The following is a 25265-nucleotide window of genomic DNA, read 5'->3' as shown; positions in this document are numbered from 1 at the left end:
ATGTCAATCTCCATCCCTGGTGTGTTGGTCTCATAGAAATTCCTACACGTGGCTGCTGTTAGGACCGTGGCAAAGGCTATGCCAGAGACAGCAAGTGACCGCGCGGGCAGAAAGCTACAGCTGAGCCCTTCCCTCCGCAGCCTGCGCCGTGCCGTGCCGGAGCAGCACCAGCTTTGCCAACCCTTTCCCTAGTCCCCTAAATAAGCCGAGTATGTTTGTGTCCTGTGGGAATCCCCTAGGGCTCTGCCACAGGACACGCGCTTAGGCACCAAGGATGTCATCTTCTGAGCGGTTAGAGGGGATTTTGAGCTCTCTGTGGGTACAAAAACCTTCAACTAACCCCACTTCACAGCACAGCTCTCCAAAAATGGCATGAGGTGAACGTTCGCCTGGCACATGGTATTTGTTTAAATGCAGCAGTAATCTCCCCCCCCCCCAAAAAAAAAAACCCAGGCAGCTCTAGCATACAGTGCACCCATGTTTAACCGTGGCAATGCGGGTGACTGTGTGACCCTGTCTGATGTCACCGCCTGCCTACAGCTTTGTGCAGACAGACAAACCCTTGCACGGCTAACGTCTTCCCAGTTACTCCAGTTACAAGAGGTGCAGAAGCCGACACAGGCTGTTTCTTTCCCTCCAAGGGCCGAGGAGGGCAGCTGAGCAAGGTCTGGTTGCTGCCGGGTGTGAGATGGAGCCGTCCCCCCTCCTTCCCCACCCCCTCGCTTCCAATGGTCCCTAAAGCTACGCTTGGTCAATGGTTTTCTGTTTGAAGCAATTAACTTGTTTGGTTTGGTTTTTTGTTGTTGTTTTGGGTTTTTTTTTTTTTGTTTTTTTTTTTTAAGTCCATGTAAGGAAACAACTGCAAATCCATCCACAGCCCGTTGCTTCACTGAGTTTGGCTTGGAAAAAAGAAGAAAGTCAACTCACCCCCTCAGCCACTTCCCCCCCTTCCTCCCCCAACCACCCCTCGTCTCACCCTGGCAGATGAATTAGGAGCCAGAAGCGCATTTCGTAATTTTACACAACGCATTTCATTTCAATTAGGAGTTCCTTCATTGCAAAACGTATTTGCTTTTATACTGTGTCTGTGTGCATATCTATGTTACATCTATCTATATACTAATAAATATATATGGCCTGGTTTAAAGTGCCAATTTATAAAAAGCTGCCTCCTTCAAAGGCAGACAAGACCCAATTTCATCCATGACAAGAAGGGAGCAGAACTGACTGAATATTGCCAAATGACATAAAACATAATTTAAAATTTCTTAAATAAATATAAAAGTTATTCCTAAAGAAGCCATAGGCATGTCAACAATATAGGTTGTAACCGGTGCTCAACAGCTAAAGTACCATTGAAAAACTAAAATGCCATAGCAACTTCAGCAATAGGCATGATACATTGCAAACGTGTTGGTTGGGTGTTGGTTTGTTGTTGTTTTTTTTTTTTAAATTAAATGTACACCACAATGAACTTAAAAAACCCCGCCGTTGGTGCAGTAATGAGAAGACATCTCAGGTGTTACGGGGAACGGGACCATGCATAGAAAGCTGTGTCTGTATATTCGTTGTAAAACAGGTCTATAAAGTGTAAAGCAGGTAACGCAGTTGATAGAAGAAACCAACCCTAGACGAGATGCCAAGTGATGTAACACGACTGGCTCCAGTTTTGACAGCAATGGATACTAAAGCAAGTCCATCCAGTGCAGGTAAGAGATGAGCTTCACTGCAGTAATACTGAAGTTGCCTTTTTCAGCACTTAGCACAGTGAGGTGGGGAGAGGGAAGGAGAAATGCTCCAAGAAAGGGCGAGTGGACGCTGCCCACGCCAGTCTTCTGCCCGCTCCACCTGTCGGTCGGGAAGATTGCCGCCAGAGGTTGGCTCTCGGTGGGCAATGGGCACGTTCCCCCTCAAAACCGTTCCCCGGAGCTTTGGGTGAGGAAGTGCTGATCTGCCGCCATGCGTTAAGGCCCTCCACGTCACGCGGGCTGGACGCCCCGGCCAGGGGATGCAGGCGGGCTTGGGGACACCAGCCCGGTGCCGGGGAGGCTGCAGCCGCAGTGGCGCTCGGGACCTCCTCGGGTGAAGTTCCACAACTGTTTCCTGCCAACTGCTTCACATACGTGTTGGAAAAGGACATGGCTCTATAAGTTTCAGGAATCACAGTAGTGCGCAGTGGGTACAGCAGGGAGCAAACACTTGTGAAACTCCTACGGAAGCAGCTCCCAGCCCTTTCTTAAAGCACTTTTGTTTGCATTCAGGGAAACCAACTGCAGGCTTATTTGATCCAATTTTCTCTTTGCACCATACACATATAAAACATTACAACTCTGTATAAAAGTACAAGTGGTTCTTGTACATCTGAATTATGCAGGAACTATGTGAGCAAATCCTATCAAAATAGCTATTTTTTTGTGTGTATAAACAGCATTTGTTTTTAGAAAAAACAATATCATAAACTGCAGAATCTGTACAAAAATATAAAATAAATTTGGGCAGCAGTTTCTAAACAGCCATGTAAATGCAACACTTAAAAGAGGAGCAGGTTAATGCCTCCAAAAGGCTGAATTGCTAAGTCAACCTATACAGGGCTAAAATGGTATTGAGATTATCTAAATAATAAATTTTTTTTACCTCTTGCAATAAAACTTATAGAAAAAATAGACAAATATGCACATGCAATTTACAGCTTTCCCCAACATAATCCTTGTGCTTAGCTTTTACAATTTTTTTCTTCTTTTTTTTTTTTTCTTTTTTTGTAATAACATAACATTGTCTACAATACATATTCTTTCCTATACCAGGATATTCGGTCTTCCTTGAGGAACCACTTTAAAAAAAAATACATTAGAAGTGGTCATACATGGATGAAGGCACTCCAACTCTGCTTGAAGCAAAAACTAGTGTGATCCTTTTCTTTTCAAAAAAGGCAAGCAAGGACGCATGCACAGTGCTGTGAATCGGGGGTGGGAGGGACTATGGAAATACTACCAAGTGTATATACTGGTACTTAAAATTAAAAAAAAAAAAAAAAGTTGCTATATTTCTATATTTTAAGACCCAACAAGCACCTCCATGATGTGATCCAGTTCTGTAAGGTCCATTTTGAAAGGCTGATTTGGAGTTACTGGTTGACTGCTGTACGGAGCGAGAGTTTTGAGGAGCTCATCTGCTGAGACAGGAGCCATTTTTGAGGCAGCCCCCGTGGCAGACGTGCAGGGGTCAAAATCATACATGGACGTATCAATGTCAGCGAACAGAATGTCATCCAGGGTCAAGTCTGTGAGGAAACCTGTGGAAGTTGTGATCTCAAAGTTGCCGGGTAGCGAGTCCATGAGTTTCGATTCGGCTGTTCTGCTCTCTGGGAAGCCCTCGGGCTTTTGAACACTGGACTCGCTGGGGTGGTCTTTAGAGTCTTCGGCTGCTGTTTCGGCTGCTACTGCCTCTGCGGAGGTAGGTGCTGGACAAAGCTCCTCGATTTCGTCCAAGGCTGAGGAGAAGCTGTCCTTTACTGGGTGGAGAGCAGGAGGTGGTGGTTTTGTCGGACCATCGTGCTGGACAGTTGGGGAAGTGCAAAAAGTGTCATCCTCGAGCAAAGAGGCTGGGGTGAGGCAAGACTCCAGGGGCGTAGTGCTTACGAAGTCAGTGGGGAGAAGGGGCTGGGAGGCGAGATGGCTGAATGCCGGCTGGGCCTCGCGGAAGTTGTCGCTGAGAGGGTCGGCGGGCTGTGAAGCGGTCACGAACACGGGCCTCAAGCTGCCTTCTTGTTTGAGTTCTTCCTGGATTCGCCTCAACATGTTGTTAATTAAAACTGTCTTTTGCAAGCTTGGCTCAGTTAATGGCCTGTGGTTATAAAGTTTCATAAGGGAAATGTTGAAGATAGTCTGACGCTGTAAGGTGTAAGACACCTTAGAGGGACCGTCAGTAGGAGACACCACTTTGCCTTCCAACCCATCTTCATGCTCGTCAAACTTCCGCTTTCCTCCTTTCCCCAACATATATCTGAAAGGAAAGAGAAGAGACCAATGAAGCCAGCAAAGCATGAAGCCTGTTCTTCCCTCCCAAATCACTACCCCAGTCCACCTGCTCCCTTGCACACAGTGTGGACAGATTGGCTGCTCTGTCCCCCTCCTCACCTACGCCTAACAGTCACAAGTGGAAATCTGTCTGCCTAAATAACTCACTCTTGACCCACAGCAGCGTGGCGAGGAAGCAGAAGCCACCTTAATGCAGTGCTCTGGTCTGTGGCTACGCTGGTAAGTTCAAGCAGGAATTCAAACAGCATCTATAAAACTGAAGCCCTTGCACGCTTGGCAGCAAATTTCGCTCTTGCACACGTTAACCCTACGGTCCCCAAGTATCAGTACATAGGTGCACAAGCTACAGATGCCATATTGAACGCTCCTTTAAATTTCCTGACTGATGCAGTACTATGCCTGGGAATACAAACGTAATACACTGACGTTCTTACAATGAATCTCCCTTTTTATTCAAAAGTGTGTTCAGGGCAGGGGGAAGTGGAGCACAGCCCAAGCAATTGTATACTGAGAGGAACCTTCCCGGTGATGTCAGGAGATGCAACCCTTCAGCACACCAGGGTATACGCATATGTGACCTCATGGGTTTATCTGTTTGATCACCTAAGGACTAAACTACTAAAGCAGGAAATGCAGTTATTACACTCAGAATTAGATAAATTACAGATGAAGACAATGATCCATCAGGTCTTTTAGTCTAATCCCCAGGTATTTGAAATCCTTTCCTCAGCTTCTGCCTGGCTGAGGCGATGCCAGTAGCCTTCGCTTCCTCTGGTAAGACTTTCAGGAGCTTGCTAGCCACAGACAGAAAAGCTTTTGCACCAAAGACGCATTACTCCAGATGCACCATTTGTCTTTGCTTCTTCCCCATCAAAGCGTGCTCAGGACTACATCCATGTCAGGTTTCATTTGAGAACAAAAGAATGCTGCAGGGCTTTCTAAAGAACAGAAATCAGCATAAATGCATGTGCTTTTCTCCTGGTCAGATGGCAGATTTTTAAGAGGGAAACAAAGGGAATTTTACCAAACTTGCCCCGCATCATAAATTATCTCTGAGCTCAGAGTAAATAGGGCAGTTCAATACCTGGTGCCATCTCTTCCAGGGTGTTTCAGAGCACCTGGAAATGCTCCTCCACACAGCACAGTCCCAGCTTCATTCTGTCACCATTATTTTTGAGACATGAAGATCCCCTCACATGCAAAGGAAAGAAGGAATTGCTGTGCTGTGATAGAGGCACAACCTAACGTTACTTGTCTGAACGGGGAGGGCTTCAGCGTCAGCAACCCTCTGCCCCACGCCACCACCCGTCTTCAGTGAGTAGCCAGGGTTTGGTTTCTTGAAATATCCATGATGACTTGAGTTAAAACCAGCACGGTCACTGTGGCAGGTGCTTCTTTCAGTGCTTGTGAGATGGCAGCTTCCCTCTGACTCTCTCCTCGACTACCTGCACAGAACCCAGTTTACCAGACAAGGTGTTTTATCACACCTAAATCTAAACTAGAAGGACCAGAGGCTGTCACTACTCTTCCCTTGCCTGTCCCATGGACTACATCAAACCAGCCGAGGAACAGTCCTGTAGAGAAGGGGGTAGAATCGCAGGCGTTGTGGAGCAGCAACCTGCACCCGGCCTGCTTCCACATCTTAGGGCAAACGCTTGGCTTTCCTCTCTCTCATTTCCCCAGGCAGAATGGTGAGGTGCTGGAGCGCCAACCCGGTCGCCCCTTTAATAGGATCGGAGACAGCCCCCTGTTCATCCCTGCATCCCTCCCTCCATTTAACAGAACGCTGATAAAATGGCATGAAGATTTCTGCCTCGTTTTTAAAAAGAAAAAATAAGTGGAAGATGCTTTCCAGCCCCAGCTACCCAGAAAGAAGCTGCAATAGGCATATAGATTTTTAACCGCAAACCTGACTTCTCTCGTATGAGCTTTATTATGCAGCTATTGCCTCGCTATTGTCTAGGAGACAAAACTCACCTTCCTTATTTGAACACAATTCCCTGTTCCCCCAACAGGATCCGTGCCTGCGAAATGACTGCACGAGGCAGGTCTAACACCAATTTGATTGTCATACTCTGGTTCTGCAGACAGACAACGTAGCTAAGGACTTGCAAGCATCCCCAGGAATGGCTGACAAACATTTAAAAGCAAAGAGCCCTTGCAAAGTTGGAGAGGGGGGAAAAGAAGTCAGGGTTTCAATGCAAAAAGACAAGAGCTTCAGAAGTATTTGCTGGACATTAAATCCAAACTCAGACTGGGTGAAGTGAGCCTCTTCTGGTTAAAAATAAGTCCCAAATCCAGATCATTTTCTAGCATATTATGCAATTAAAAAAAGAAAGGCAGGAGGGGAGCAAGCTGAGCAGAGCTGAGGAAGGGGTAGGCTGCCATCCAAGCTCCTTGGCCAGCTACCAGCGATCCCCGCGCCTGGAATCTCGGGTGAACAAAACCTCTGAAATTTAGCACTACTGCCGAAGTCTGGTTTTTCTCTGCTCCCTAGTGTCACTTCCATGGACTACTCCCAAGCTGTGCACGTGGGTTTGGGGTGTGGCGGGGGGGGGCTTTGCTGTTCAAATGTTCATGACGGACACATTTCCTTCCACTTCAGACACAGCGAACAAGAAAGGGAGGACCCAGCTAGCAGGAATTGAAGCCCCGGTCCAAGCCCAGCACATTTTCAGAGCAGCAATGGGTCAGGAGGAGAGCTAGCAGCTTTCTGTCCCTTCCTACTATCTCCTCCCCCTGAGAAAACACAGACTCTGTCCTAAAGACATACCAATGCTCCTTCCACAATGCTCTATTTAAAGGAGAAATTTTTAAATGGCTTGGGGACTACGAGAGTTTTCAAGTTTGTCAGGCTCTGCCAGGAATGTATAAAAATATTCACTGTACAAAGCAAACTTTTTTCCCTGTGATAAAGAAAACAGACCATTCAGGTGGCCATGCTCCGTTCCCCGTGCTCAAATATTAATTATTATTGTCAGAGGACGTTGGCAAGCATTTTGAATGAACTCAACTGAGCCCTTTTGCATCCAAGATTGAGGTGCTGGTAGCTAAGACATTTTTTAAGCTGATCAGTAAGAGCTATGGCATCATCATTAGTAAACACAACGACAACCTCACTACGTCACTTTCCAGGAAGCTTAGAAATGATTCAAGGTTTCCTGTATGTATGACTTTCAAGTCTTCATATCTCACTCGATCTTCATGAAGCTTGGTTCAGAGCTCGTCCTTTTAAAAAATAAAATAGACTAGGCAACTCCCAATTTCACCTACGAGCTTTGCAGCCCAGCTTTCAGTTTCCTTTTCCCTAGTAATGCTCTCTGAAGTGGGTTTAACCATTCAAGTAGCAAAGCACGATGCCAGCCTAAGCAAGAGGGTTTTATTCCCCCCCACAGAGCGGGCTCAAATCAGCACCGCTAGACTCTCAGCTTTGTAAAGTTTTATTTTATTCCCTTCTCCTCTGGTGTGCAAATGGGAATTGCAAAAACATTTTCCTCCAGTCTCCATAAATCACTTTATTCATTCTAAGCAAAGTGAGGAAGTGGGATCTTTTTAGACCAGTTGATAAGAGTTGGTAAAAACGGACACGCTTTCAGGCTTCCAAGCCCTTCGCTGGATCTTCATAAAGGAATTTTATAGTTTCTGACCACCAGAGCTTAAGACAAGACTGCCTGTTTGGTCTTTACACTTCAAACCATCTCCTCCCTCCTTCAACCAACAGTTTCATACCTACATGAAAGAGATCAACTTTGTACATCTTAAGCTACTGAAAAACATTAAAAAAAAAAAAAAGGCAAGTTGTACAATGCCAACATTTGTTCTGGTTCAGTTCTGTTCATCTCAAAAACTTTGCTCCTGGCCTTTCCAGCTGAAGCTCCCAGTGGGAAAATGAAAACATCAAGCTTACCGATCGGGTTGGCCAAAGATCAGTACAAAATGAGATAGACCCACCCCCTCCCAAGTGTCAGAAGACCAAGTTGGCCTACCAAGTCATGTGGCAGTAATAGGGACAGCCAGACAACCAGCAACCCACCAAAACACAAGACTGGGCAAGCAGCGACAAAGGATCACGTCCATGAAGGGTCTTCTCGTGCAACCATTTTGGCTACGCAGCAATCCCAGCCCGATGTATTTCTGCTGCATTTCCATCCATCTGCCAGTAAACGTCATTTTGGGGCCAAGCGCTAAGAGTTGAGATGGGACATTGCTTCTTGTCGTTGTTTTAACGGAGGGTGTTGCAGGGTTTTGCTGTGCAAGTTAAGTTTTCAATGTTACTTAGGTATGTGGAAGCAGAAAGCTGAAGAAAGGCAACGGAAAAACTGCGTTTATCTAGGGATTGGGGTGGGGGGAGTTACTTGGAGATCTTCCCCAATATTATCCACCAGTTGGCTCCAGCTCTGGAAGACCCAGACCCAAAAGCTGAACCATTGTTGTTGAGAAAGATTCAACTTGCTTTTTTGCCCATTTAGGGCAACTGCACACGCCTCCGAGCCAGAGAAACCCTAGCATTGTTTGAGAGTTAGCTTTTCTTAATTGAAAAACAAAAGTAATATATATTTTTTTCATTTGCATGTCATTTAGCTTCCTTTTATTGGCTCTGCATCCTCTTCAGGCAGAGCTGGAAAAAAATGCAGTTGGGGCTCAGTAGAAGAGATAATCAGCCTGGAGCGGGTGGCTCTCTGGAGTCAACCATCATCGATTAAACACAGAAAAGCTTCTGCAATGCTTGACTATGTCTCTGAGCCCACTTAGTGACGAACCCTTCACTCTCCAGAGGACAGAGGTACGCACACATCGTGAGAGAAGTATTGTATTTAATCGATCATACTCAGGATGTTATGCCTTGTCACTGCTGGACTACGTCTGAAGTCTTTAATAATTGGGAGTTTGGCATAGGGAAGTACTAGATATGTAAAAACAGAAGGGAAAAATGATTTGGTTATCTCACCAATAATAAAAATACCCTTTAATGTTAATTCTCAAAGGCTTTTAACAGTTTAGTTTAAAATATCTCTCAAGACCGAGGGCTTTTCTTGGAAATCAATTCCACAACCCACTAGTCCCTCCCCACTCATCAAGGCAGACAGGAAGGAAAAAAAGAAAGAGGAACTGAACACCAAGAAGGAGAGCGGAAAAGGATTTTTAAGAAGTCACATTTTCACTCGCATATTTACACCACCCTATCAGTCAGTCTAGAGGACAAACAGCTCAATATGGCAAGGTTCGCTTTTAGAACAAATGCCATGTTGCTCAAAAAAGGTAAAAGCATCAAACACCACAGTCTACAGCCAACCGTTCCTCCCTACACGGCCGAATGCTGAAAGACAGCCGTGAACAGCAGGTGCTCATGCAAAAAGGGGACTTTAAAGCAGGACTGGTTGCTTTCTGAAATCTTGGGTAATTAAAACCATAGGAAAAGAAAAAAGGAAAAAAAAAAAAAAGAGAAAGAAAAAGGCAACTTGAAGGAATTAAAATAAAATACTACTTCACACACACAAGTGTGTAGGGGGAAAAAAAAACCAAAACACAAAAGCCCTCCCCATAAAAGCCCCCCAAACTGCAAAGAGTATTGAATTTGCACATTTCATTCCCAAAACAAAATTTCCCAAACCTCAGGTGTAAACAAACCTCACCTGGGTTTCTGAGCCTCTATCCAGTAAATTACGCAAGTGCTTTCTGTGTCACTTCTGGCACATAAAATATTATTTTCCTCTCCTCCATCCCTCACTCCTCATCCTTGAGGGTTGCATTGGCTGTATCCTGGCCCAACGGTAGTCAATGAGTGTTTTGTTACTGACTTCAGCAGGATCAGGATTTGGCATAGATAGCTGCAGGACCAAAATAAAAAGGCCTTTTGTGCCAACTGGGTTCAACTGGCAAGACGAGGGCTAGATCCTCTGAGCTAGCAGAGGCAGGCTGGGCTGCTGCGAGGCATTTCAGTGCTGCCAGATCCAGCCTGAGGGACCACCTGAACTTGTAACCAGTCCCCATGACTTCAAAGCATCTGTCCCCTAGAGCTAGGAAGCCAAGCAAGTAAATCTCTTTCTCCCCATCCCTGTTTCCACATCCCCAAGGCCATGGCAGAGAAAGGGAGAGCAGCCACATCTTGGGATGACCCCCTCGGGGCAGGACCATGGGCTGACCCACCACAGAATGATTCTCCTTGGCCTGCAGGATCCTGGCAAAGCAGAGCAAACCTGCACCAGCAGCTGGGATCCAGCCTGCCCTCCGAGAGCACAGGCATCCTCCTCCCATTCAAAGCTGGAAAGGAAGAGAAACAGTGGAGGAGAACACCAGTATAGATCTGGCACCTCCTCTCAGCCTCACTAAAAACAGGGAAGAAAGCTGAACAGCCCAGGTGACGAGGTTTAACTCCAGGACTGGAGTGAATAAGCCACGCGGACTTTCAGAGGCAACAGCCAGAGCGTGATGAAAGTCACCCCTCCTTGAAGATTTCATCTGTTGACACCGGGGTCTTTAAATCCTGGCAGAGCAGCATCCCCAGGAGCTAGTACAGCATGTACCACGCAGTAACGCACGGCTACGTTCAATATGCTGCAGCTGGCTCACAATTTGTACACTGACGGGTGCTGTGGGTTTTGGTTTTGTTTTGTTTTGTTTTTTTTTCCCTTTCTTTTTTTGCAAGCCTGCTTCTCAGGATCTGATGCAGATTTTACTTGTTCAAGTGTAATGCGTCCATGTTGCCTGGCTAGAGAGGACTCCTGACAACTGCTGCCTGGTAAGAATTGGGTCTCATATCACACGCGAGTTAGAAAACAAAACCCTCAGCCCTAGACAAGACGTACAGGGAATGGAGCTGCGCTGAGGTTTCTGTACTCTCCAGACCCAGTGCTCAGACATTCCCTATTTACAAGGTTTGCTTTCCCCAACACTTGCATTAATTCTAGCTGCCTTTTTTTTTTTTTTTTTTTTTTAAACTGAGTGAGGTTTAATAAGCACTTACAAAACTCTCCTTTAGAGCAGTATCAAAAAATTGGCCTCCTGGGTAGCTCTGTGCTTCCAGAGAGTACAGGGAATTGTTTTTATGTTTGCAAGCCTTCACTGCAAGGCTGTCAGTGCCAGCAGTAACTGTAAGTGGCAGCTATTTCTCACATATATTTTATAGGGACCTAACTTTTCCCATCTCCTGTGGTGGACGGGTGAACCCTGGCTCTTCTAGAAGCAGCAGAGGGGCAAGCAAAGCTGCTCAGCACCCCAGTCCTGCATTTACCAAGAAAGGCAGCTTCCCTCTCCCTACCAAAAAGCAGCTTTAGCCCCTCCGAGAGTGAAGACTGGGGGAGAGCAGTTAGCAAGCTGAGTGACTGGGGTCTTCTCTAGACTCAAGTTAAAACTGAAATAAGACGGGAAAGAATAGTGGGTGACTTTCAGAGGCTAATTCCCTAAGCAGGAATTAGTTAATGACCGTGCAAGGAAACCTCCTGACAAACAGGGGACAAGACATCAGGGGAAGCACCTGAAGTCATGCAGCTCTCATGAGGGTTGACTTTGGTACTTGGAGCCTGGAGTCCCCAGGTCGCCGAAGGAGTGCCCATGTTAATCAGAAAGTAAGGTGAAGCCTTCCCTAGCAGATCAGCAATGCAATTATAAAGCCAGTCAATAGTGTAACGCCAGCCAACGTGTTCCAGCGATATTTTGAAACTGTAATCTGATCCTACTGTTTCCATCCTCGTGCCTTGCCTGCTCTCCCTTGTTGCATACTGTACTATTTGAGGCCCAGAGGGCAAAGCAAGCTCTTGCTGTTTGTTAATGATCAGAAACTGCATTTCGAGCGAGAGCTCTACGTGCACCGCCCACACTACTTTCTTGATAGTTTCTTAAACTTGCAGCCTGTCGAAGCCCTGCTAGAAGGCTCTCTGAAAAAAACACAAAAGTGAGCAAAACAACCAAAAACATGACTACAAAACTCCACTTCTGCCTTCAGTTTCCAGCTCCTTTTTACCATGCTAAAAAAAGGCAAAGCCGCAGTCTAAGGCAATCTCCGACTCTGTAGTGTGTTAAGTCTTGCAGGAAACATATGCTTCTATTAAATTGGAAACAGTTTCTAATGCTGTCAGCTTGCTAAACGTAACATGTTCCCTTGGAAGAAGTGGAGCAGTTTTAATGATTTTGACTAACTGCACACACCAAACAGAGTATGTCTGATAAAGCTGGAATGGGCTCCAATAAATATAGCTTAGAATAAATTACTGCCTCATTAAGTAATTGTTTGGAAAAAGGACAGCAGGCTTTCTAGATTATAACCGTGTTATTAAGGGTGTTTATAATATTAGGAATTCTATCAGGGTAGCAGAACTTAATGCAAGTTTAAATCAGACGAGCACTTGTTAGCTCATTAAACCATTAAAGACTACCCTGGCAGAATTAGAAGGTGAACAAGACTGCACAGGTTCTGTGCATGGAAAGCCAGCTAGGCGTATTTCAAGCCAGCTGCAAGGCTGAAGTCAAGAGGAAAAGCTCTGAGCAACTCTGACAACTTCTTTTCAGTATGAAGCAAAAGGGGGGATATAGCCTTGTAACACACCAGGGCTAGAAAACACTTATTCAAAGCAGGTTTTATTCATGTACAGGAAGGCAGTTGTCTTTACTGGAAAAAAAAGAACAGGTTCAGATTGCCCAGCAGAGGTAATTTCTATTTCAAATGTCTCACACAGCCAAAATGTCAGTTCTCACATGTTCTGCTTCAGACAGGACTTCCCATCAGCATTCTCACAACAGCACCCAGCAGATGCAAATAAGACCCCAGCCTGTCCTTTTTTGGTCTTGTCCTTAACTGGAAGTTTTACAAAACAAGCTTTCTACGATTGCTAATGCCATCCGAGCTCTCCGCAGGCCTGGTGCCGACGCAGCCCTGCTAACCACCAACCCCAGCAGCACCTGCTTTCAGCCAGACCGGGCTGGAGGATTCCTTCCTTCCCACTACTGGGAGTTGTTTTGTTAGGGTTAGTCACTAGGGGGAAGAGACCTTCAGGAAGATGGCAAAGCTGCCCTCTCCTCCGGTCACCTCTGTGCCAAATCCTCTTTCCATTCTTCCCCAGGATGGCCGCACACGCCATCTACTACTCACGACAGTACCCGTGCCACCACATAGGAGCCTCCTCGCTGGGGATCAGCTTGGCTGAGACTCTGTGCTTCAAAGAGCCACTCAAAAGAGCTGGGCCGAGGTTATTCTGAAATTTGGGTCTCCACGTTGCAGCATTAAGGAAGCAGCCAGGCCTGCCAAGCATGAATCGAGTTATACTGTGCTGTGTATGCACGGGCTGAGAAACTCTGCTGCCAACAGCAAAAGCTCAAGGACTAGGAGCCGCATTACACACCTGGGCATCAGTAGTAGGAAATCAGAGCTTCAGTAAACAAAACCAGGCACAGCACTAGGCCAGATCCTCTGACTTTACTACATGATTAGCTGATTATTCAGCAGACTCTGCTTGTTGTCATCTGAAAAATATGCGAGGGCTTCTACGCACAAGCCTCACCAGGATCAGCCAAGAAGCTCCCCCCTGCTCCACAGGAGGGTTTCTTTTCACAAGTCTGGCGCTCTGGGCCTCCTTGCACGGGAGCAGGAGATGCTGGTCCCACAAGCAGGACCACGGCACAATGAAATCTCCCCGCCAGTGGGCAAGGAGCCACGTGGAGCCGGTGCACGCAGCTCCACGCTGGGAGAACCAGAGCCATAATCTCTTCAAGCGGTGGAGCAGCAGCAATTAAGACGGCTGTGTACCGCTTCAGGGCCCAATTCAGCCAAGAGCTGACTGCCTTCCATTTCTTCCCGCTGCAGAGCCGGCAGGCATCAGCACAGTGAAAGCGCTGGCTAAAAAGAGGCACCTTACTTGTAAATTAAATTCAGAACAATCCGAAAGAACTAGCGCAGCCACCCAAAAGTGACACAGCCTAGCAAACACACACTCCCTTTTCACTGCTAAAATTACATGCCTGTAATGACAAGATGCTACTGGTCAGGCTCTAAGGGGGAATGATGAAATAGCAAGACCGGCTACACATCCCTCCTCCTCTGCAACGTCGCTCTGAACAATAGATTACAGCAACATTGTGTTCTACTGTACAAAACATCTCTATCGACGCATGCATGTCACGGTCTAGCTGATATTTTTAGCGTACATAGGGACTGAGTATTGTAGACCCATCTTCCCTGGATGCGTATAATTCCTACAAAGGTTAATGAGAATTGTGCGTGCATCCAAGAGAGACAAGACCCCTTTGTGTATAGTAAGAGAGAGTTTCTCGCGTATGTATAATTACTTGGATTGAATCCTTGCTTTCAAGCGTATCGCAGCATCTTTTCCCCAAAGACACCTTGTTTTTCCCCCTTGTCGCAGACCCTTAATAAACACATGGGGAAAAAAATACCCATGCTACTGTAGAAAGAACTAAATGGTTTGCCAAAAAGTAGGTTATTGCTCTGAAAACAGTGTTGAATAAATTATCACAGTCAAATTGAAAAGCAGAGAATGGCAGGGGGGAAGGAGAGGAAAAAAAAAAACCCTCTGAAGAAAAGTATACGGCAAAATGCAACATATATCCCAGCAATGACAAGTCATTTTAGTTTCTGGCCTGCAGATTTTATTTGCTAACCAGTTTCTCACTGCCGAGAGCTAAAAGAAGAGAAAAGAAAGGTGTTTCCCTGGCACTTTTAAAAGCAGCTATACGACGCATGAATTGTTTTCAACATTTTTGCTTAAACAAAATGAACGCAGCCCTGCAAACAAGTATATTTCGTGAAAAAGCACCCGCTCACCCCCAAGTTTCTCTTAAAGAGGTGGAAAAGCCGTTGGACATTTCTCCACCACCAGTGAAAACAAAACAAACCAAAAAGGTAGTTGGAGTTTGACATGAAAGTTGCTAAGGTGGTGTTAAGTGATGTTAGACAAGATGATAACTGTTGGCCTTTCAGCTCAGCTACTAAAGCTCTCACATTTGTGGAAATACAGCATGTGTTTTCACGCCCTACAAAGGAGCCTTCTGAAAACTGATAAACGGAACCTTGGCCAGCCTTGAACTATTCTCAACCTGTAACAGCTATCAGTCACTGACCAACCAGATCCCATTTTTTGTGGCACTTGCTTGATTTCACAGTAAAACCTCCTACACCAAAGCCATATCCTTTAAAACAGCCACCACGGGATCCACATAACTTTTATGTGTAGTAATCTAGACATTCTTGAATAAATCATTTAAACTGATAAGGGGACACCCTTTTAACAGCATATTTTAGTAACATGTGTATTAAACGTGTATGTTGAAGCAGGCTTAGTACAGGTCAATTAACACAGAACAAACAAACTTAACCACAAACTAAGTCTTTGGAAATTGGGAGTGGAAAACGCAGTAGAGGAAGAGATCAGGAAACTGAAACTCAATGTCCTAACTTCATTTCATATTCAGTCAGGCATGACCCATTCACCTCACCCAAGATAGTATTACACGGATTTTCCCCACAATTAAAAAACCACCCTTGTCAGAGCACACATACATCATGTATGTTCCACTGCCAGCAAGGGGGAAGCACAGCAGCAACAGGAAGCTTTACACTGTATGTTACACACACAGAAAATATTCTCTCTCTCCTGTTCATTCGCAAGTTATTTGTGGAATAATTTAGTTAGGGGAGAAAAGGGAAAGGGTTGTTTAGAAAAAAAAAAATAAAAAATTTTGCCAAACAGATGGAGTAGGAGGGTAAGCAAGACCATGAGCTAGAGCATAGGAGGATAACCTAGGCAGGTTATTGTACCCCTGGGACAGTCAGCATGAAAGTACCCTGGTCAAAATCCCTGTGACCGCAGCACACACTAATAAAGTGTAAGTCACTCCTCCTACACAGGGACAGGCGAAGCCACAAGAACTGACCAGCAACAAATCATGCTATGCCAAAAAAAGCTTAAATAGGGTGGCTTCTCTCACATGCACAGGCATACACGTGCACGGAGCGATAAGAAAGCAAAATGTTACCACTGTTTAAAAAAACACTGTGGTTGGCGCATAAACACCAGTCTCCTATCTTGATGAAATGTATATTTTTAAAATATGCAAATGATATACATGCACGTGTACGTGTATCTATGAAATGCTTCTTTCAAGGGTGAAAGAATGCCTGTAGAAACACATGAAAAGTAAAGAGTTTGTGGAAGTACTGGAAGATGATGATGTATGTCTGAATTAGGTTTTAAAACTTCATTTTGCAGCTACCTGAAGTTAAGACAAAGCTGCCTTTAGGCATCTCAAACTAGTCAGACCTGCTGTAGCAGTTGCACAGTCTGCTTCAAATATGCCCTCCACGCTCCTTTCAACCTCCACCCCAACATATATCCGCATAGTTTACCTCCAACCATGGGTGGTTCTTTCTATAGCGCAGTTCACTCAACCTTAATACCTGCCTGGCATGACAGGAGTTTTTTTTTAAAGACTAATGTTACCGGCTACTATAAGAAACTGTAAGAAAACAGCCAATAATCGTTACATTTCCATTAAAGGTACGTGTGGCTCAAACAGCACACAGGTTTCCCAGGAGGATGGAAAATCTGGGACCAAGAAAACAGTTGTATCTGTTAAAGATCATCCTAGCAGGTTTCAGGGCGAGTTTAGATCTTTCCACCAACTCAGGGTTCCTTTGAAAAGGGCTTCTTTCTTCTGCTACTTCCATATACTGCCCAGTTTTAAAAATAACATTAAAAGAAAACAACCCACATTTGCACTTTTCTTTTTGTATTCTACAATATTAAGAAATCAATTTTTATTCTAACTTCACTGGAAACAGAAGCCGTCAGGCGAAATCCAATACTTCTTACTGGTGTGAAAGCAAAGTAAACAGGCTTTGGCTCCTAATAATTACACAGACTGAGACTCATGTCATTCAATGCTCCTTAAAGCTCAATTCCAGAGCAATATTAATGAGAAATTCCTCTTTAAGCCCATTGCTCCTCCAAACACTGATCATGTTATATAGGCTGGGAACTTCAGACCTACAGTTTTACATACCAAGCAGAGCAGAGCGCCAAACTTGGCCCCTTATTTGGAAAAATAATGGTTTGAACTCACCTAACACAGGACTCTCAGCATGGTTTTAATATCACTGCAGCAGCCTGAATCCACAGTTACTCTGGTGTGGTAGCGGCTGCTGTCTCACTTGAGCTGGCTGAGCCTCCACCCTCAAAGAAGGGACACGTGAAAACCAAAAACTCACTCTCTGGTGACTTGACAGCTTCTTTAGTCCTTTCAAGCCATCACGCTTCTTGTCACAACTTAAAGCCATTTCTGAAGACTGATGAGGCTGTACCGCCAGCTGCCCAATGCCCCTGGAGACTGCCCCATCTCTCCCTTGGAAATGTCCCTCCAACCACCTCTTCCCCATCCAGGAATTCCCCTTTGTGCTGGAGGAATCTCCCAGCTGCAGGTCTAGTGCATCTTCACAGCTCCTACTGGCCACTTTGCAATGACACCGAGCATCTGACACATTGATCGGGAGCCATCAGCGAAGCAAAGGTCGCCATGCAGTTTCTATTTCGTGCAATGACACACCGTTTAATACCCGTATAGCCATGAGATGCTATACCAGTGCTGTGCAGCCACAGGACACACAGGCCTATTTCTTCCACTAAACCTCTGCTGTCCTCCAGCCACACGTTTGCTTGGGACTGTTTTGCTCAACTTCTGCACACCCAATAGCAAAGTTAGCACTGCATTTATGGGCTTTCTTTCCCTCACTTGTGTTGAAGAGTCAGCACTGTTATCTTATTTTTTGCTATAGTGTTTGCATTGGTAATGCTGAACAAACCTGAAGCCTCCACTACAGCAAACACAGAAGTCGGCTTTGTTTATAAAAATTAAAGAACTAACTCATGTTGAGGGTCTCTCTCCCTTTACAGAAAGCAGGCACTTCTTCGTGACAACACAGCTTCTCTGACTGAGAGCAATTTAGAAATAAGACAAGTGGCAGAACACATGCAATTCTATCCCCCTGAAGAAAACAAGCGCTGTTCTCAGACTGGCAAATTCCATTCTCTACAAACTATTAATTAGCAAAAGATTCATCTACACTAAAGAACTGTGCTTACTGCCAACCTGCTCACATTTGAGCCGGACCTTGCTCTCTTCTTTGGAACACTCCTGATCTTTGGACTCAGTAACTGAAAGCTGCGGTTTCTGGCACTGGTGTGTGTGTGTGTGTGTGCATGTTAAGGAACCACTGCAACTGGAGCTGTCTCTTCATGAGTTGGTTACACATATAAAGCTGAGTTAAAGGAAGGTGTCTCTCTTGCTATTCAGCCCTTACAGAAAGCAGATCACCAGAAGACTACTTACACTTTCAAAGTACTGCATTCTCCCCGCTTGACAGATTACACTTTAAGATGTTACATAAAAGCAAAAATAGTCACAAGTATTTTGGATCACCTGTCTAGCGTTAGCACTGCCGGAGATGAACTGTGCCAGGAGTGTTTCGCATCAGTGTAAAAAAAAGTCAGAGTTCCTAAAAAAAATTTTTTTTCCCTATGAATTATTTATTGGAAAAATAAAAGCAGCTTGTGTAAATGATAGCAAAATCCTTCAAACTAGATATTACATAAGATCTGTTGTACTTCATAGAAGCTAAAAAAGAAATTTAGGATATGAAATCTGAGGTTTTCCTGGATATTAGGACACTATCTCAAACTCCTTGATGCTTCTCAGGCAGATAATTCGAGTGCTTAGATTATTTATACTATTACTTCCACCAAAATACTAAGAAACTGTCATTATTTCTCTTTCCCATTAAGAAGAGCAGGTGTACAAAGGAATACAATTACAGTTCTTAATAAATCAGCACCTACAGACGTATTTAAAGCTCTTTAAGACTGCTTCATCTACAGACAAAACCTGAAGTACCTACGGCTAGCAAGTTTCTTTCTGTTTGTTTTTAATCAGCTTCAGAGAAAATGAAATCAGCTTGACACGAAAATCAAAGCGGTGTTTTAATATGCACAAAGTCTAGCTTCATTTGTTAGCAGTCCAATCCAGTTCCTGCAGAAAAGGAGTGGGTGGTTTTTGCTACCAACTTAAATGGAAGTAGGATCAGTCACGAAAGGAGGAAGATCTACAGCTGTTACGTTAGATGCTGCGATATTTGCCTGGACAATGGAAGTACTCCCTAGGACACGCTCTCCGATACCTGTCTGGTAGCACAAATCCTCCTATCTCTACCACCACCACTAGCTCATTATGTTAAATCAGATTCCAAAGATACATCTTATTATGTAAAAATGTATGCATTTTAACTTCAAGCAGAAAGGGCTACTTTCAATTTACCCTGCTTAATCAGCTACTTAATTTCTACAGCAATGTAAGTACAAGCAGCAGCAACTTTTAAGAAAACGCAATTCATTTCTACAGTTTGTTTTACCATGTGAAAGCTTCCTGTGCTCTCAGATGGAAACTGAGGTGCCTCTGTCAATTTTGTACCCTGTGAGAAGCCCATTAAACACAGGCACCTTCACTTATGCAGGTGAATCCCTAAAAACAAAGAAAAAATCAGAATAAAGAGGTAGGAAGTGTCATTTCAACTCAGGCAAACAGAAACTGTTTACTCCATTTGAGACACACAAGCATAAAACTGATGTTAGGGGGCGGCCAAGCCCTCCACCACCATTGTTTGAGCAATAGCATATTCCATGGTGGCCAAATCCAGCACCCACTGACGGCAGCGAGAGCCACCCTACTGGCTTCACTGGGCAACAGCTGAAAAAGCCTGGACTTTCCTGATCCCGAGAGCTTTGGACTTGTCTGAACACAGACTGCCACACGCAACAGCTCTGGCGTGCTGTGCTGAAGTTTGGGTAAAGAGGCTCACAGCCCCCCCCGCCCCCAGATGGGCAGATTTGCTTTATTTTACACCAGCAGCTGACCCATCACTGTAAATCAGCCACCAATGGTCCCAAGGGACAGCACACAAACCCTTCCATGGATTTTCCACAAAAGTGGCCCTGGGTTTTCCAGCTGAGCTTCACAAAACGTGAGAAACGACAGCAGGTAACTGCACCCCTATTTTCATGCTTAAGGTGAACTTATCTTTCCAGATCCTGACGTGAGTAAAGCAGCAAACGCTATAAATGAAAGCGGCATCGCAAAAGGATTTTTTTTTTTCCCCAAGCGTTCCCCCACCCTGAAGGAAATCCCAATAAACAGTTTTTTTGACATCTCTTCCAAAAGATGAACCACCCTGCTCACAAAAGCCCCCCCGCCCCCCCCCCAAACGCCTGTTTCTCCGTGCTAGCGGTGCTCCCAAGGAAGCCCCAAGTGCGCTATGGCTGAGGGAAAAGACACGCTAATCCCCTGCCCTGCTGCCGCCCTAACACCAACCCCTGGAAAGGTCCAGCCAGCGGGGCCAGGCGGGTCCTGCCCAGCCATATGTCAGCTTTGCTCCTGCGGAGTGAAAGTCTCCCCCAGCTCTCCTGGCACTACGCGTTTTTAGGGGTACCCTGAAGTCCCTGCTCTGGCTGGGAAGCCGGAGCAAGGCTGCAGCCTCCCGGCTCAAGCCAACTTACCGGGGTAAAGCCGGTTTCTTCGAGTCGGATGTAGCACGGCTCTTGAGAGCACAACCCCCCGCACTATCGGGGCCGGCACAGCAGCACCGATAAAAAAGTATATTCCAACTACACGCACGCACCTGCTTCGGCCCGGGATACCCGTACACCGAGGCGGGGGGTGGGGGGATGGGGGGGTGTATTTTAAGAGCAACTCCGCCGCTCGCCCTCCTCTGCTCATCTCAGCACGATCCTCCCCGAAGGAAAAGGGGGAGGACACCCGCCCCGAGCTCCTCCGCCCGCGGACAAATTTAAAGGTAGAGATAAAACAAGCCCCGATGACTCGCAAAGCCGGGGGTGGGGGGGGGTGGGTGTCGCGGCCCCCCGCTCCCCCCGAGCCGCACGGCACTGCTCCGCAGCCCCCCAGCCCCACTCACCACATGCAGCTCCACCTGAGAACTAACGCATGGAGGAGGAGGGGGGGGGACTGAGGTCGTAAACTCTCGTCCTAGAGCAGCTCCATATGTCGCTCCCTCGCCGCCCGGGTGGGATGCGGAGGAGGAGGAGGAGGAAGAGGAGGTGGAGGAGGCAGGCGCAGACGGCGTGAGGATTTAAGCCTCCGCTCTGCCCCGGCGGCTGCGATCACGCAGCATTATACAATGGAGGAGGAGGAGAGGGAGGAGGCACCAGCCCCGGCTCCCAGCACTTGCCGCCAGCACTGACGACAGGGGCGGCTCCGGCGAGCTCCTCGCCCTCCGGCCCGCGTCAAAGCTCCGCCTCGGCCCTGGCCTTCCTCCCCCGCCCCTCTCTCCAACCCTCGCTGCTCCTCCTCCTCCTCACCCCCCACCCCCCCCCCCCCACCCGCGGCTGCCCACGCGTGACCCTGCCCCGGGAGGACGGCGCGGCCGCCGCCGGAGGGGCTTCCCCCGGGGAGCGCCGGGCCACGGACCGGGACAAAGGCGGGTGCCAACGCACCCCGACCGCAAATATGACAAGTATCCCTGCTATCCGGCGGCGAGGACCCGGCGGGGGGACGGGGCTCGGCTGTCCCCGGCCAGCTCTGCTCCTCCGCGGGGCTGGCCCCCAGGTCGTCCCGTCCCCCGGGTCAGCCCCCGGCCGGGCCAAGCAGAGCTGGAGAAAACCCGGAGCGCTGCCGGCCGCCCCCCACCCCGGGAGCTCACCTGGGAGCCGAGGGAGGCGGCGGCCCCCCTCCGTGAGATCCTCGCTGCTAATTTGGCTGTGCAGATACCACCGAAGCACAAAAATGAGGCCAAACGGAGATGTTCGAGCGCAAGAAGATCGGGGGAAGGGGGTGGGGGGGAGGGGGGGAGGGGGGGAGAGCGCGGCACCAGGCGCTATCTGGAAAGAAGACGATTATTTTAAGTTTCCTCAATGATTGTGTTTCGAAAGGGACTGTAATCCCAGCCGGGGCTGTAAAAGGCGATTCAAACACCTTACAGTTTTGGCTGCGGCCCCAGCGGCATCTCAGATCATTCCGGCCTTTCATGTTCCACTAAACCGGTTGTACTTCGGGACAATAAAGCTTTAAGACCTAACATAAAGGCGATTATTAGTCATTAATATCACTACTCGTTTAGGCATTATGCTCAAAATGGTCTGTAATGATTTGTGATCAATCAAGCTGACGTTGTTGTTAGAAATTTAAGTTCCATTTTCAGCTAGGAAACTGAAAAGGAAAAGACAGATACTTTTAGAGGGAAGATTTCTTTAACCTGGAGATTGTATCTTATCTGTCAAAAATCCACAAAGAAAAAAAACTCCAACAATTAAAACAGTGAATCTGCCAAAACAGAAGGAGATTAAGTGATGATTTTATGGATTCTTAAAAATTATAATTGAAAAGACCCCATCTAATTGAAGTTTAAACACCAAGACTGGTATTTCAGACAATACCCTGCCGAAGTCACTAAAAGGTGAGGATAGGGCATCAGATCTAAAAACTGCCGTTTGACTTTGCCAGTTCTGGAGGCCTCAGCACACCTTTCTCCTTCCACCTGGCCTATCAGCCATTCCTTTGAGGAGATCCAAACTCTCTTATCCTCTGCCTGTGGTACAGAGGTAGACCTGAAGCCCAATCTGCAAAGCAATTCACGAACCATTTACTGAATTTTTGACAAGTGACTTGAGAATTGCTCAGGAGCTAGCAAAAATTAAATCCAGAATTTCCCCTGGCTGGACACTTTCCAAGCAGCAAGGCGCTGAAATTTGGTCCTTCTACTTGGGGAAACAAGTCTCTCCTTGAAATTACAAGAGTCATAATAAAAATCACTAACTAAAACGAAAAGATTAATTTTCTTTAGGGCCTGAGTGGAGTGGTACCTGTTCAGTGGGCCTCAGCCTACTCAAAAGCCAGCCAGAATATTTGTAGTACTTTTTGACTGGTTTGGGGGTTTTTTTGCATACCAGATCCACTGAGTTTCAGGGCCACATTCTGCCCTCCTTTACACCAGATTCATAATGCAGCAGGATCTGGCCTTGCATAATTGTGCTGTAGATGCATGCAGCTGAGCAGTGCCTTCCTTCTGGAGCTCAAAGTCCGCAGCAGGTTTACAGTCCCTGTGCCTGGGTGTGTGCACGCTATCACCGGCTCCATAGGCATAACCACAAACATTTGCTAAATAAGCAGCGAGGCTCCAGTCCGATATCCACGGCCCCAATCTTGCCATGTTATACTCGGCAGTAAAAGGCCTGAGCCTGTATCGTCGTGAGTTTTAAATGCCTCTGACTTTGTTAGGTTGCTCCAATTTTATGCCAGCATAAGAGAAAACTCACTGCCCCTTCTGTTTCCTACTGTAACTCCCCTGGGCTTTTCTTGGCAACAGTCTATAGTCACACTAACTCAGATTGTTCCTCTGAACACAACTAGTACAACCTGCATCCACACTCAGGAGCACTTTCAACCGAGCACAGGTCACAATACGGATCGACACGAGTAGAGCTCCTTCCTACGCGTCGCACACAGCTGAGGCTCCATCGTGGCGGGATGAGGTTAGGCTACGCAAGGCGAATAATCCTACCACTGACTGCTCCTTGCATTGCCTCATGCCTGATTCAATGAGGCCTTTCTGGCCAAGAAACTCCACTCTGCAGCTCTAGAGCAATCTGACCAGAAGGTGTCTACAAGGCCCGAGCACAGTTTGCCTGAACATGTTAGTAAGCGCAGAGAAACAGCCTGCAACTGAGCCACAAAACGCTGTACAAGGAAGTGTGTCGGCAGAGCCTGCAGGAGCAGGGGGAATGGTCTGCGTGTCTGCAAGGAGGAGCCACCCAACACGCATCCCATTTTGGAACGACACATGCAAGGGCTTCCCAAGGAGCAGTAGCACAGATGCAATTATGCAGTCGCAGCCTCAACGCAGGCTCTCGAACCACCCACACGTGAAGACGACAGGCTAAAAGAGAAGGAACCAAACTGCATTTTTCTACAGCGGTACTGACCTGACATAAGCCACAGGCATAGTCTAAGCGCAGCCTTGTCTTTGAGCAAGGATGGTCAAAGCTTGCCTGATTGAGGCCAGGTCTCCTGTAGATCATTCAAAAACCTTCCTGCGTTAAAGATAAATAAATGAACAAACAGAAAATCAGAGACTGGAAAGATTGGGAAGGGGGAAGCAGACACTGGACTTCACAGGGCAATTCATTAGGAATACCACAGACTGCCAGGTAATCTCTGCCTATCAACACACATGCTAATTAGGAAAGAGCAGCCACGATCAGTGTGCTGGAATGTCAGCATCCCTCACGTTTTTTCAAAAAATGAGGCAGTGAACTGCTCCCTATGTTTCTAATTGCATCCTTGGCCTTTTTCTTTCTAATTGCAGTACACCTTAATACAGCGAGATTTCATCAGGTAATCCTACAGCACATCCTCATTTTCTCCCTGGATGTTTTTGCTTCAGTGCATGCGGGAGCTGACAGAGAAATACCTAACGCTGCCCCCAGTGCAGCCAACTTTTTGCAAATAAAGACCCCATCAGCACTGATAACTTGAGAAAAGTTAAACAAAGGGCCTGCCGATGGCCAAGAATGCTCCTTCCACTAGAGCAGCGCTCCCCACCAAGCAACGCAGGTCTCGTGGGTAAGAAGCAAGCACAGTACAAGCAAAGGCGTGATTAAACACCGCTACGACCTCATGCCGTCTCCAATCAGGCCAGCTCAGGGGTCAATACTGCCCTTCTCATGCAAGCCTCAGCCACAAATAAAAACAATCCTCTCAAAAAAAAATAAAAATTAATTGGGGTGCTGCATTACTGCAGTCTGCACCTGTACATTAGCAGGAAGGGAACTGCACCTGTGAGCTGGGCTGCTTTCCTTGAGATTTCAATTGCTTTTTTCTTTTTGTTACGAGTGCAACTCTTCCACTGTAGCAAGGCTGCCTCACACATCCCAAGGCACAGAGGAACTGGTTAAAAACAAAGGAAGGAGTGCTCCCCCCTTCTCACTCCAATTTTAGCTCTTTTTTTTTCCCCCCCTTCATTTTCTGCTTTAGTTCATGTTTTTCTCCTTTAATGTTTTTGTGGCAGTAGGAGAAACACCGTTCCCTAGAATGCATAATATGCTTAATTATCATTCTCTGTTAGTTCTCTAGGAAAAAAAAAAAAACACCTACAGGAGAGATCAGTTTAATTAATGAGTATGACCAATTGCAGCCTTAGTTCTAATGCAGTATCATATATTA

General features: G+C 46.4%; 1 protein-coding gene across 1 annotated transcript; it reads right to left on the bottom strand.

Annotated features, from left to right (window-relative positions):
* Positions 1-3053: 3053 nt before the first annotated feature.
* Positions 3054-20610, bottom strand: SERTAD2 (SERTA domain containing 2). Its single transcript, XM_086461027.1, has 2 exons — positions 20588-20610; positions 3054-4002 (listed from the first exon to the last, which is right to left on the bottom strand). The coding sequence occupies exon 2, from the start codon at positions 3996-3998 to the stop codon at positions 3054-3056; it is 945 nt and encodes a 314-aa protein (XP_086317153.1). The 5' UTR covers positions 3999-4002; positions 20588-20610.
* Positions 20611-25265: the final 4655 nt, after the last annotated feature.

Source organism: Leptosomus discolor, chromosome 2 (genome assembly GCF_034619465.1).
Source record: "Leptosomus discolor isolate bLepDis1 chromosome 2, bLepDis1.hap2, whole genome shotgun sequence".
NCBI lineage: Eukaryota > Metazoa > Chordata > Aves > Leptosomiformes > Leptosomidae > Leptosomus > Leptosomus discolor.
The sequence above is the reverse complement of the archived record's forward strand: the minus strand, read 5'-3'. Positions and strand labels throughout refer to the sequence as shown.

What these genes read in the sequence shown, in the direction of transcription:
- SERTAD2 (XM_086461027.1), bottom strand. Translation starts at nt 3,998, where the DNA reads ATGTTGGGGAAAGGAGGAAAGCGGAAGTTTGACGAGCATGAAGATGGG.